Source organism: Caretta caretta, chromosome 3 (genome assembly GCF_965140235.1).
Source record: "Caretta caretta isolate rCarCar2 chromosome 3, rCarCar1.hap1, whole genome shotgun sequence".
Classification (NCBI taxonomy): domain Eukaryota; kingdom Metazoa; phylum Chordata; order Testudines; family Cheloniidae; genus Caretta; species Caretta caretta.
In genome coordinates this window covers 39,619,307-39,634,270 of record NC_134208.1, presented here as the reverse complement: position 1 = coordinate 39,634,270, position 14,964 = coordinate 39,619,307, and the positions used below count along the sequence as shown (strand labels likewise).

Here is a 14,964-nt window from a genome sequence, read left to right as displayed (position 1 = left end):
TTGAATAGCACTGGTCCTAATACAGACTCCTAGTTCAGACCCCTGCAGGACACCACTATTTACCTCTCCACATTCTGTCTTGATCCCCGCTTGTCTCTCCCACAATCATTTTCATATTTTTCTCATGCTGTCTTCTCAAATGGAAAAGCTCTTCCTGAGCTGGTCTACTATGCCTCCTCATTGAAATCCATCCTTAAAACTCACTTCTGCCATTATGTTCAGAAGAAGGGTATCAGATTTATTTATTTTTAAAGAAAACTGCCCTGCCAGATTCTGTGCCATAAACTATAACTGGCCAAAGCCAGAGTATGACCAACTAGAGGCTTTAGTCAGATATCACGTATGGAATGATTCTAAGCATATGGCAGAACCAAGGGCAAAACAAGAGTTCTAAATTTTTACTGCAACTAAACGCACTACTCTTAAATGTCAGAAGTGAAAAGTTGTAATCCTGGACTTCAAAGGGAGATCTCGCTTTGGTCTCCAATATAGAAGCCCACAAAAAGTCAGTGTACCAAGATATTTTTTCTTATTGCAAAGTATTTCTTTGATATTCAAATTTATTAAACCTACACAAGAACTTATTCAGTCAGCCACATGTATACATGCCTTTCCTGAATAACCACATATGCTTTTTCCTGTGACTCTAGTCTTTTCTCCTCTATCCAAACCCCAAGCATTGTGCTATTGCTCCTTTATCACAGTATATGCATAAATAGTCTAAGCTATCTTTCATGGATTGAGAACTGGTTAAAAGACAGGGAACAAAGGGTAGGAATAAATGGCAAATTTTCAGAATGGAGAGGGGTACTAGTGGAGTTCCCCAAGGGTCAGTCCTAGGACCAATCCTATTCAACCTATTCATAAATGATTTGGAGAAAGGGATAAACAGGGAGGTGACAAAGTTTGCAGACAATACTAAACTGCTCAAGATAGTTAAGACCAAAGCAGACTGTGAAGATCTTCAAAAAGATCTCACAAAACTAAGTGATTGGACAACAAAATGGCAAATGAAATTTAATATGGATAAATGTAAATTAATGCACATTGGAAAAAATAACCCTAACTATACATAAAATATGATGGGGGCTAATTTAGCTACAACTAATCAGGAAAGAGACCTTGGAGTCATCGTGAACAGTTCTCTGAAGACGTCCATGCGGTGTGCAGCGGCAGTCAAAAAAGCAAACAGGATGTTAGGAATCTTTAAAAAAAAGGAAAAGAATAAGACGGAGAATATCTTATTGCCCTTATATAAATCCATGGTATGCCCACATCTTGTATACTGTCCCCTCACCCTATACCGGAAACCTACTGACCGCTATGCTTACCTACATGCCTCCAGCTTTCATCCAGACTGCACCACACGATCCATTGTCTACAGCCAAGCTCTACGATACAACCGCATTTGCTCCAATCCCTCAGACAGAGGCAAACACCTACAAGATCTCTATCAAGCGTTCTTATAACTACAATATCCACCTACTGAAGTGAAGAAACAGATTGACAGAGCCAGAAGAGTACCCAGAAGTTACCTACCACAGGACAGGCCCAACAAAGAAAATAACAGAAAGCCACTAGCCATCACCTTCAGCCCCCAACTCAAACCTCTCCAACGCATCATCAAGGATCTACAACCTATCCTGAAGGATGACCCATCGCTCTCACAGATCTTGGGAGACAGGCCAGTCCTTGCTTACAGACAGCCCTCCAACCTGAAGCAAATACTCACCAGCAACCACACATCACACAACAAAACCACTAACCAAGGAACCTATCCTTGCAACAAAGCCCATTGCCAACTGTGTCCACATATCTATTCAGGGGACACCATCAGAGGGCCTATTCACATCAGCCACACTATCAGAGGCTCATTCACATCTACCAATGTGATATATGCTATCACGTGCCAGCAATGCCCCTCTGCCATGTACATTGGCCAAACTGGACAGTCTCTACGTAAAAGAATAAATGGACACAAATCAGACGTCAAGAATTATAACATTCAAAAACCAGTTGGAGAACACTTCAATCTCTTTGGTCACTCGATTACAGACCTAAAGGTGGCAATTCTTCAACAAAATAACTTCAAAAACAGACTCCAATGAGAGACTGCTGAATTGGAATTAATTTGCAAACTGGATACAATTAACTTAGGCTTGAATAAAGACTGGGAGTAGATGTGTCATTACACAAAGTAAAACTATTTTCCCATGTTTATTTCCCACCTCACTGTTCCTCACACGTTCTTGTCAACTGCTGGAAATGGCCCACCTTGATTATCACTACACAAGGTTCCCCCCCGCCCCACTCTCCTGCTGGTAATAGCTCACCTTACCTGATCACTCTTGTTACAGTGTGAATGGTGACACCCATTGTTTCATGTTCTCTGTGTATATAAATCTCCCCACTGTATTTTCCACTGCATGCATCTGATGAAGTGAGCTGTAGCTCACGAAAGCTTATGCTCAACTAAATTTGTTAGTCTCTAAGGTGCCACAAGTACTCCTTTTGTTTTTATGGATACAGACTAACACAGCTGCTTCTCTGAAACCTGTCATCTCTACAAAGATATACTGGCTTTAGAAAAGGTTCAGAGAAGGGCAACTAAAATGATTAGGCATTTGGAATGGGTCCCATATGAGGAGAGATTAAAGAGGCTAGTACTTTTCAACTTGGAAAAGAGGAGACTAAGGGAGGATATGATAGAGGTATATAAAGTCATGAGTGGTGCGGAGAAAGTGAATAAGGAAAAGTTATTTACTTGTTCCCATAGTATAAGAACTAGGGGCCACCAAATGAAATTAATGGGCAGCAGGTTTAGAAAAAATAAAAGGAAGTTCTTCTTCACACAATGCACAGTCAACTTGTGGAACTCCATGCCTGAGGAGGCTATGAAGGCTAGGACTATAACAGGGTTTAAAAGAGAACTAGATAAATTCATGGAGATTAAGTCCACTAATGGCTATTAGCCAGGATGGGTAAGGAATGGTGTCCCTAGCCTCGGTTTGTCAGAGGGTGGAGATGGATGGCAGGAGAGAGATCACTTGATCATTACTTGTTAGGTTCACTCCCTTTGGGGCACCTGGCATTGGCCACTGTCGGCAGACAGGATACTGGGCTGGATGGACCTTTGGTCTGACCCAGTATGGCAGTTCTTATGTTCTTAATGTAAAGTAATAAGTAGGAGATTGCATGTTACATGTTACTATACATATTAAGAGTACCTCTGGTAAAGGGATGGAATGGCACCCTATCTAGCTCCTCAGGTAAAGGAAAGAATAAATTACATGGAGAAACTCAGTCTTGCATGAAATCTTGGTATGCAACCACTGCTGCAACCCCAAGACTGGTGTTTGTTCATTCCTTGGAGTAACTAGGAGGCTCAGAACGGAAGTAAGAAGACTTCAGAATGAACAGGTAGGAGCTGGCAAAATATAAAGTTAGTCTTTAAATTAAATGACAGTCTGACATTTGTAACCACAAAAAAACCCCATAAACATGATCTGTTATCAAAATATGGATTGCATCCTGATTTAACAACCTAACCATGGGGAAAATCTAACATGTTACAGAACATATTTATGATTAATATTAATTGTTAAATCAAGTAAACGAACAAGGAAATGGCAAAATGTTCCCCATATAACCTCTGGTATGTTAGGAAGAGAGTCTCATTTAATATTTGGAATAAAAAATGTGATGTTGTTTAAATGGACACTTAAAGCAGTTACTGGTATTATAAAAAGTGCTCTGTAACAGACTTTTAAGGATCCCAAAAAACCTCTACTATCCTTTCTCTTTGGTAAATTCTTTTCACTTTTATACTGCAAAATAAAATAAAATTGATTTTAAAAATACAACTTACGGTATACAATGACTTGCTATAATAAATCTTTTTGTATCAGCATCATCACTTCATGCCAGTACAGCTCTCAGAACATTGTATTACGAGATTGTGAAATGTATATTACACAACCTCTGCACAGAGATGTTTAAAAAAAAAAGGCCAGAAAATGTTTTTTTCCGTGGAAAAAAGTGACTTTTTTGTGAAATATCTGCGTAAAAACCAAAACATTTTTTAAATTGGAAATGCTGCAGTGGTGTCTCATAGGAGCTGTAGTTCAAGTGCTTCATACTCTCATTCTCTACTATAGGTTGGGTTCCCTGGCTGGACTCCAACTCTCATGATGCAGCACTCTCTCCCCTCTTTGGGGGTGGTGCATTATGGGAGTCTCAAGGCTGTGGTGCATTATGAGAAATGACATCCAGCTGGGGAATCTGGCCCAAAGAGGAGAATGGGGACTTGAAGCAACAGAACTACAACTTCCATGAGGCAGCAAAGCAGAACTGAATCAAAGTTTTTTAGTTTGGCCCCATTTTTTTCAGTTTATGGTTTTTTTTTTTTTTGGACCAAAAATCTGTGGAAAGCAGACACTTTTCATGAAAATCATTTAATCAATACCCAATTTTCTGTCAAAAAATAGGTTTGACAGAAATTTTTTGACTTCTTTAAAACAGTCAAACAATTGGCCAACCCAAACAAATGACAACACCAGAATAAAAATTAGAATATTTGCCACGGTCATTTCTCTCAAGCAAAAGGCTGAGTGAAAAAGAGGAGTCTTAAGCTGGCCCAAGGTTAACAAACTTGGGGTCCGATAGACCAACAAGGTAATCTAATCTTAGAACTCAGGGCCCTCCACTAAGAACTTCCTTTACTAGTTCCCAGATGTTCAAATCTAGGGCCTTTGTGAACCTACCTTTCTCAATCATACATAGAAAGAGGCAATCAATTCTTCTTTCCACCTACAAACAATCTCCATTTAAGCTAGACTGAACTTCTATTAGCTTCCTCTTTCCCATTGCTTTTTGTAGGTCTGGTTGAGAGAAAGACAAGAACTGACCGAGACTGCACAATCTGTATCCAATTAAAGTGGCATAATACTATGAAGACAACACTGGCCAAGTGAACGATAGGTTTTCCACAAAATTATTGAGCAGATTGTTAGAATAAACTAAATAAAACTTGCAAGTATATTTTAAATAGGATTATGGAAGTACTTTTTTGTTAATACATACGTTTAAAACACGTTACTTGAATTTTATATTTTAATGCTACTCACCTCCCCAAAGGCCCAATTGCCACTGTAAAATTTCCTCCAAGTGTAAGATTGCCACCTTTTGCAAAAGCTTCAACTGCTCTTTCATGGTTCAGTATTATTACTAAATCCGACACCTAGAAATCAAGTAAAAAACAACTATATTTGCTTGAAACAAATATTTGAAAGTTCATCTATCTCAAGAAGGAAAGAACACAAACATGCAAACCTGTAGATCAGCAAAAACACAATAGTATATAAACCATGAAGTTAGCCAACTTCAAGATATCCTCCCACTGAAAAATTAGACTAAGAAACTGAGCATTTTTATTACTCTTGATCATTTAAGTATTGTGGCAACATGGCCAAGGATGCAGCTAGAGGGTTTTGTTGTTGCTGCTCTCTCTCTCTCTCCTCTTTGTCTACCATTCACCTGTCCTGAAAGAAGGAAGCAACAGGAAAAAGAAAAAAAAGTCATCGAGGAAAATACTTAGGATTACAGTTTCCTACATCAATGGAAACCCATTTTCTGGCCACAGCAAGCTGAATTATGATGCTTTACCAATTAAATGTTACACCTGTCTGACACTGATTGCAGGAAAGATAATGGAGCAGCTGATACAGGACTTGATTAATAAAGAATTAAAAGAAGGAACTATAATTAATGCCACTCAACATGGGTCTATGAAAAATAGTTCCATTCAAACAAACTTGATATCTTTTTTTGGTTGAGATTACAAGTTTGGTTGATAAAGGTAATAATGTTCATAAAATATATTTAGATTTCTGAAAGACATTTGACTTGGCACTGCACAACATTATGATTAAAAATTAGAACAATACAAGATTAACACATTAAATGGATTAAAAGCTGCCTAACTGATAGACCTCATAATGTAAGGGTAAACAGGGAATCAGTATCAAGATGGTGTGTTTCTAGTGGGGTCCCACTGGGATCAGTTCTTGGCTCTATGCTACTTAACAATTTTATCAGTAACCTGGAAGAAAACCTGAAATCACCACTGATAAAGTTTGCAGATGACACTGTGACGTTATTTGATTAAAAAATGACTATATTTTAGCTCACTGTTGCAACCACTGTTAAATATTTGCAACAAATCTTGTACAAAGGTTGTCAAGTAAGGTGTCTATGGAGAGGTTATGATTTGCTGAATATGATTATGCTATTTGTATGCATGTATCATTCTTGTATTTGTAGTTGAGAGTATTGGCTCTACACCTGAATTTCAAATGTTTGTTCCTGGGGTAATGCCCACAAGGTATCTAGCTTGTACATCTTGAAGGGACTATTCAAATTAAGTGGCTAATCAAGGAGCATTTAACTCACAATGGAAGACCTCCCATCTACCCTGAATGGACTTTTACTGTGACTAAGTGGAACCATGCATGGACATGTGAATTGCCCGGGTGACTCCAAACACCATCTTGTCACTTGTGATTTTCCACTAGCTGTGCTGAGGGCTTTGTTTGAAACAGTGGGTTTCCCTCCATATGGCAGAAGCTATAAAAGGCCCTGGAAACACTTCCATTTTGCCTCTTTCCTGCTCCAGCCTCTGGACTATGGACCTATACTAATGGGAGCATTCTAACCAAGGGATCGAGGACCTTCCAATGATGTGGAAGCAACCAGAGACTTGACTTAAGCCAGCAGTTTATTCCATCACTGCTACAAGCCTGACCCAAGAACTTTTCAATTGTTGTATGTATTTGATTCCTTTCACCAATTTTAACTCTCACCTTTCTTTCTTTTTATAAATAAACCTTCAGATTTTAGATACTAAAGGATTGGCATCAGCATGATTTTTAGGTAAGATCTGAGTTATATATTAACCTGGGTGTGTGCCTGGTCCTTTGGGATCAGAAGAACCTTTTATTTGATTAAATTGTTTTTAAAGGACCACTCATCTCTAAGTCTAGTACTTGTGGCACCTTAGAGACTAACAAATTTATTTGAGCATAAGCTTTCGTGAGCTACAGCTCACTTCAAGCTTATGCTCAAATAAATTTGTTAGTCTCTAAGGTGCCACAAGTACTCCTTTTCTTTTTGCGAATACAGACTAACACAGCTGCTACTATGAAATCTAAGTCTAGTGTTTTTGGTGGGGATACAAGGACTGGAGTGCCTAAGGAAACTGCTTTTCTGATTTCTTATTAGTCAGTATGGTGAAACAGAAGTTTACTTTTGTTGCCTGGATTGGTATATCTTAAGGAAGAATGACCACAGCATTTTGGAGTGTATCTGCCCTATTTCTCAGCAGTTTGTCCTGAATTTCATATTCTCAGTTGTGACCCACAAAGGGATGGTTACAGACGCAAAAACTGGGGGAGTCGTAAAAAATGAAGAGGACAGGTCATTGGTACAGAGAGATCTGGCTAAATAAAAATGTATGCATCTAGGAACAAAGAATGTAGGCCATACTTACATAATAGGGACTCTACCCTGGGAAGCAGGGACTCTGAAAAAGATTGGGGGTTGTGATGGATGACCAGTTGAATATGAGCTCCCAGTATGATCTGGTGGCCAAAAGAGCTAATAGAAAAGGAGTACTTGTGGCACCTTAGAGACTAACCAATTTATTTGAGCATGAGCTTTCGTGAACTCATGCTCAAATAAATTGGTTAGTCTCTAAGGTGCCACAAGTACTCCTTTTCTTTTTGCGAATACAGACTAACATGGCTGTTCCTCTGAAAAGAGCTAATGAGATCCTTGGATGCATAAACAGAGGAAGTCCAAGTAGAAGCAGAGAGGTTATTTTACTGCTATATTTAGCACTGGGGCAACTGCTGCTGTTATAATGTGTGCCATTCTGGTGCCCACAATTGAAGAAAATGGTAGAAAACTGGTGAAGGGTCAGAGAAGAGCCACAAGAATCATTAAAGGATTAGAAAACCTGCCTTATAGTGACAGCCACGAGGAGTTCAATCTCTTTAGTTTACAAAGGAGTGACTTGATCACAGTTCATAAGTTCCAGAGATGTCAAGAGTAACAAGAAGGGTTTCTTCAGGTATGTTGGCAACAAGAAGAAAGCCAAGGAATGTGTGGGCCCCTTACTGAATGAGGGAGGCAAACTAGTGACAGAGGATGTGGAAAAAGCTAATGTACTCAATGCTTTTTTTGCCTCTGTTTTCACTAACAAGGTCAGCTCCCAGACTGCTGCGCTGGGCATCACAAAATGGGGAAGAGATGGCCAGCCCTCTGTGGAGATAGAGGTGGTTAGGGACTATTTAGAAAAGCTGGACGTGCACAAGTCCATGGGGCCGGACGAGTTGCATCCGAGAGTGCTGAAGGAATTGGCAGCTGTGATTGCAGAGCCATTGGTCATTATCTTTGAAAACTCGTGGCGAACCAGGGAAGTCCCGGATGACTGGAAAAAGGCTAATGTAGTGCCAATCTTTAAAAAAGGGAAGAAGGAGGATCCTGGGAACTACAGGCCAGTCAGCCTCACCTCAGTCCCTGGAAAAATCATGGAGCAGGTCCTCAAAGAATCAATCCTGAAGCACTTGCATGAGAGGAAAGTGATCAGGAACAGCCAGCATGGATTCACCAAGGGAAGGTCATGCCTGACTAATCTAATCGCCTTTTATGATGAGATTACTGGTTCTGTGGATGAAGGGAAAGCAGTGGATGTATTGTTTCTTGACTTTAGCAAAGCTTTTGACACGGTCTCCCACAGTATTCTTGTCAGCAAGTTAAGGAAGTATGGGCTGGATGAATGCACTACAAGGTGGATAGAAAGCTGGCTAGATTGTCGGGCTCAACGGGTAGTGATCAATGGCTCCATATCTAGTTGGCAGCCGGTATCAAGTGGAGTACCCCAAGGGTCGGTCCTGGGGCCGGTTTTGTTCAATATCTTCATAAATGAACTGGAGGATGGTGTGGATTGCACTCTCAGCAAATTTGCGGATGATACTAAACTGGGAGGAGTGGTAGATACGCTGGAGGGGAGGGATAGGATACAGAAAGACCTAGACAAATTGGAGGATTGGGCCAAAAGAAATCTGATGAGGTTCAATAAGGATAAGTGCAGGGTCCTGCACTTAGGACGGAAGAACCCAATGCACAGCTACAGACTAGGGACCGAATGGCTAGGCAGCAGTTCTGCGGAAAAGGACCTAGGGGTGACAGTGGACGAGAAGCTGGATATGAGTCAGCAGTGTGCCCTTGTTGCCAAGAAGGCCAATGGCATTTTGGGATGTATAAGTAGGGGCATAGCGAGCAGATCGAGGGACGTGATCATTCCCCTCTATTCGACATTGGTGAGGCCTCATCTGGAGTACTGTGTCCAGTTTTGGGCCCCACACTTCAAGAAGGATGTGGATAAATTGGAGAGAGTCCAGCGAAGGGCAACAAAAATGATTAGGGGACTGGAACACATGAGTTATGAGGAGAGGCTGAGGGAGCTGGGATTGTTTAGCCTGCAGAAGAGAAGAATGAGGGGGGATTTGATAGCTGCTTTCAACTACCTGAAAGGGGGTTCCAAAGAGGATGGCTCTAGACTGTTCTCAATGGTAGCAGATGACAGAACGAGGAGTAATGGTCTCAAGCTGCAGTGGGGGAGGTTTAGATTGGATATTAGGAAAAACTTTTTCACTAAGAGGGTGGTGAAACACTGGAATGCGTTACCTAGGGAGGTGGTAGAATCTCCTTCCTTAGAGGTTTTTAAGGTCAGGCTTGACAAAGCCCTGGCTGGGATGATTTAACTGGGAATTGGTCCTGCTTTGAGCAGGGGGTTGGACTAGATGACCTTCTGGGGTCCCTTCCAACCCTGATATTCTATGATTCTATGATTCCTACATGGGGAACAAATATTTAACAATAGGCCTTTCCATCTTGCAGAAAAAAAGTATATCATGATATTAGGGTGTCTGTTTGTTTGCGTCAGGGAAGCCTGGCTGTTTAAAAATAGCCAGAGCTTCGCGAACCAGCTGAGCAGCGGGGGACAGCAGAGCAGCTCACAGCAGGAGTTTGCCTGGGACTGGTAAGTATCCGAGTGTGTGTTTGTTTGCTTGCTGAGGAAGTATCCGAGCGTGTGTTTGCTGGGAGGGCAGTGTGAGATCCTGAGTGAGTGTCTGATTGGCTGCTAGCCTGCAGGGGGCGGGCATTAGGGTGTCTGTTTGTTTGCGTCAGGGAAGCCTGGCTGTTTAAAAATAGCCAGAGCTTCGCGAACCAGCTGAGCAGCAGCTGAGCAGCGGGGGACAGCAGAGCAGCTCACAGCAGGAGTTTGCCTGGGAGTTCGCCTGGAGTGAGCCCAGTGAGGCTTAAGTCTTGCAAACTGCTCTGAGGAAGCTCGTAGTAGGAAGGCGATATGGAAGGGGGGGGTTCAGCTGTTGTGACCTGCACTGGATGTGCCATGTTTGTCTTTCTTCCACAGGGCAGAAGCGACTTTGTCTGTACAAAGTGCAAGCTGGTCTCCATATTGGAAGAGAAGATTGAAGGTCTGGAGCAACAGATAACGACCCTGCGTTGCAGACGAGAAACTGAGGATTTTCTGGACAAAACTCAGGATAGGCTTCTAGGGGCACAAAGCTCTAAAGATATAGAGCAGGTTGCACAGAGGAGCCAAGAGGCCAGTGAAGAAGCTTGGCAACATGTGACCTCCAGAAGAGGTAAGCGGAATGTCTGGGTTCCAGTAACACAGACACAGGTAACTAACCGCTTTCATGTTCTCTCCGCAGGTACCATTGCGGAGAGTGGACCAGATGATATGTCTGGGGCAAGAAAGCAGAAGGAGACTCCGCTGGTTGGAAGGCATGAGATGCGATGTCCTGAGGTTGGGGGTTCCACGACCACCACTCCCAAGAGGAGAAGGCGGGTGGTGGTGGTCGGGGACTCTCTCCTCCGGGGGACTGAGTCATCTATCTGCTGCCCTGACCGGGAAAACCGAGAAGTCTGCTGCTTGCCAGGGGCTAAGATTCGCAATGTGACGGAGAGACTGCCGAGACTCATCAAGCCCTCAGATCGCTACCCCTTCCTGCTTCTCCACGTGGGCACCCATGATACTGCCAAGAATGACCTTGAGCGGATCACTGCGGACTATGTGGCTCTGGGAAGAAGGATAAAGGAGTTGGAGGCGCAAGTGGTGTTCTCGTCCATCCTCCCCGTGGAAGGAAAAGGCCTGGGTAGGGACCGTCGAATCGTGGAAGTCAACGAATGGCTACGCAGGTGGTGTCGGAGAGAAGGCTTTGGATTCTTTGACCATGGGATGGTTTTCCATGAAGGAGGAGTGCTGGGCAGAGACGGGCTCCATCTTACGAAGAGAGGGAAGAGCATCTTTGCCAGCAGGCTGGCTAACCTAGTGAGGAGGGCTTTAAACTAGGTTCACCGGGGGAAGGAGACCAAAGCCCTGAGGTAAGTGGGAAAGCGGGATACCGGGAGGAAGCACAGGCAGGAATGTCTGTGAGGGGAGGGCTCCTGCCTCATACTGGGAATGAGGGGCGATCAACAGGTTATCTCAAGTGCTTATATACGAATGCACAAAGCCTTGGAAACAAGCAGGGAGAACTGGAGGTCCTGGTGATGTCAAGGAACTATGACGTGATTGGAATAACAGAGACTTGGTGGGATAACTCACATGACTGGAGTACTGTCATGGATGGTTATAAACTGTTCAGGAAGGACAGGCAGGGCAGAAAAGGTGGGGGAGTAGCATGACTGCTCCGAGCTCCGGTACGAAACTGTAGAAAAACCTGAGTGTCTCTGGATTAAGTTTAGAAGTGTGTGCAACAAGAGAGTGATGTAGTGGTGGGAGTCTGCTATAGACCACCGGACCAGGGGGATGAGGTAGATGAGGCTTTCTTCCGGCAGCTCACGGAAGCTACTAGATCGCATGCCCTGATTCTCATGGGCGACTTCAATTTTCCTGATATCTGCTGGGAGAGCAATACAGCGGTGCATAGACAATCCAGGAAGTTTTTGGAAAGCGTAGGGGACAATTTCCTGGCGCAAGTGCTAGAGGAGCCAACTAGGGGGGGCGCTTTTCTTGACCTGCTGCTCACAAACTGGGTAGAATTAGTGGGGGAAGCAAAAGTGGATGGGAATCTGGGAGGCAGTGACCATGAGTTGGTTGAGTTCAGGATCCTGACGCAGGGAAGAAAGGTAAGCAGCACGATACGGACCTTGGACTTCAGGAAAGCAGACTTCAACTCCCTCAGGGAACGGATGGCCAGGATCCCCTGAGGGACTAACTTGAAGGGGAAAGGAGTCCAGGAGAGGCTGGCTGTATTTCAAGGAATCCCTGTTGAGGTTACAGGGACAAACCATCCCGATGAGTCGAAAGAATAGTAAATATGGCAGGCGACCAGCTTGGCTTAATGGTGAAATCCTAGCGGATCTTAAACATAAAAAAGAAGCTTACAAGAAGTGGAAGGTTGGACATATGACCAGGGAAGAGTATAAAAATATTGCTCGGGCATGTAGGAATGAAATCAGGAGGGCCAAATCACACCTGGAGCTGCAGCTAGCGAGAGATGTCAAGAGTAACAAGAAGGGTTTTTTCAGGTATTTTGGCAACAAGAAGAAAGCCAAGGAAAGTGTGGGCCCCTTACTGAATGAGGGAGGCAACCTAGTGACAGAGGATGTGGAAAAAGCTAATGTACTCAATGCTTTTTTTGCCTCTGTTTTCACTAACAAGGTCAGCTCCCAGACTGCTGCGCTGGGCATCACAAAATGGGGAAGAGATGGCCAGCCCTCTGTGGAGATAGAGGTGGTTAGGGACTATTTAGAAAAGCTGGACGTGCACAAGTCCAAGGGGCCGGACGAGTTGCATCTGAGAGTGCTGAAGGAATTGGCGGCTGTGATTGCAGAGCCATTGGCCATTATCTTTGAAAACTCGTGGCGAACCGGGGAAGTCCCAGATGACTAAAAAAAGGCTAATGTAGTGCCAATCTTTAAAAAAGGGAAGAAGGAGGATCCTGGGAACTACAGGCCAGTCAGCCTCACCTCAGTCCCTGGAAAAATCATGGAGCAGGTCCTCAAAGAATCAATCCTGAAGCACTTGCATGAGAGGAAAGTGATCAGGAACAGCCAGCATGGATTCACCAAGGGAAGGTCATGCCTGACTAATCTAATCGCCTTTTATGATGAGATTACTGGTTCTGTGGATGAAGGGAAAGCAGTGGATGTATTGTTTCTTGACTTTAGCAAAGCTTTTGACACGGTCTCCCACAGTATTCTTGTCAGCAAGTTAAGGAAGTATGGGCTGGATGAATGCACTAGAAGGTGGGTAGAAAGCTGGCTAGATTGTCGGGCTCAACGGGTAGTGATCAATGGCTCCATGTCTAGTTGGCAGCCGGTATCAAGTGGAGTGCCCCAAGGGTCGGTCCTGGGGCCGGTTTTGTTCAATATCTTCATAAATGAACTGGAGGATGGTGTGGATTGCACTCTCAGCTAATTTGCGGATGATACTAAACTGGGAGGAGTGGTAGATACGCTGGAGGGGAGGGATAGGATACAGAAGGACCTAGACAAATTGGAGGATTGGGCCAAAAGAAATCTGATGAGGTTCAATAAGGATAAGTGCAGGGTCCTGCACTTAGGATGGAAGAATCCAATGCACCACTACAGACTAGGGACCGAATGGCTAGGCAGCAGTTCTGCGGAAAAGGACCTAGGGGTGACAGTGGACGAGAAACTGGATATGAGTCAGCAGTGTGCCCTTGTTGCCAAGAAGGCCAATGGCATTTTGGGATGTATAAGTAGGGGCATAGCGAGCAGATCGAGGGACGTGATCATTCCCCTCTATTCGACATTGGCGAGGCCTCATCTGGAGTACTGTGTCCAGTTTTGGGCCCCACACTTCAAGAAGGATGTGGATAAATTGGAGAGAGTCCAGCGAAGGGCAACAAAAATGATTAGGGGTCTAGAACACATGACTTATGAGGAGAGGCTGAGGGAGCTGGGATTGTTTAGCCTGCAGAAGAGAAGAATGAGGGGGGATTTGATAGCTGCTTTCAACTACCTGAAAGGGGGTTCCAAAGAGGATGGCTCTAGACTGTTCTCAATGGTAGCAGATGACAGAACGAGGAGTAATGGTCTCAAGTTGCAGTGGGGGAGGTTTAGATTGGATATTAGGAAAAACTTTTTCACTAAGAGGGTGGTGAAACACTGGAATGCGTTACCTAGGGAGGTGGTAGAATCTCTGTCCTTAGAGGTTTTTAAGGTCAGGCTTGACAAAGCCCTGGCTGGGATGATTTAACTGGGAATTGGTCCTGCTTCGAGCAGGGGGTTGGACTAGGTGACCTTCAGGGGTCCCTTCCAACCCTGATATTCTATGATTCTATGATCCAGTGGCAGAAAGTTGAATCTAGACAAATTCAGCCTGTAAATAAAGGTGTATGTTTTTAACAATTAGAGTATTTAACTACTGGCATAATTTACCCAGGGTCCTGGTGGACTCTCCCGTATGCACAAATTTTCAATCAAGATAGGACATTTTTTCTAAAAGATGTGCTCTAGGAATTATTTGGGGAAGTTCTATGGCCAGCGTTATACAGGAGGTCAGACTAGATGATCACAATGGTCTCTTTGGCCTGGGAATCTCTGAATCCTCCTGTAATTTTTTTCTAAGTAATATCAATAGGAAGCATTATAGCAAAAGAAAATGTGTCTAAAACCCAGGCCTGGTTCTAACAGGATGATTTAGACTGGAAAAACTACAAAGCAAACAGTTTAATAAGAAGAGCTAAATAAATTTAATTATTTTTTTAGGAAAAAAAAATGGTGGAAAGGTCCTATACTGGGTCTGGGTCCTAAACAGCAATATCATTATGTTTCCAAATTTTAGAAATCTGTTTTATAACAAATCGGAGTACATAGCTTTAGTGGCCAGGCAGACTGCTCTTA

General features: G+C 43.3%; 1 protein-coding gene across 7 annotated transcripts in view; it reads right to left on the bottom strand.

The window, feature by feature from the left end:
- Positions 1-14,964, bottom strand: part of SH3YL1 (SH3 and SYLF domain containing 1) — a 158,325-nt gene that overhangs the window by 93,832 nt on the left and 49,529 nt on the right. For all 7 annotated transcript variants that reach the window (XM_048845370.2, XM_048845369.2, XM_075126445.1 and 4 more), the window contains exon 5: positions 5,127-5,239. In XM_048845370.2, coding sequence (XP_048701327.1) covers positions 5,127-5,239 — 113 coding nt within the window. The remainder of the gene's footprint in view (positions 1-5,126; positions 5,240-14,964) is intronic.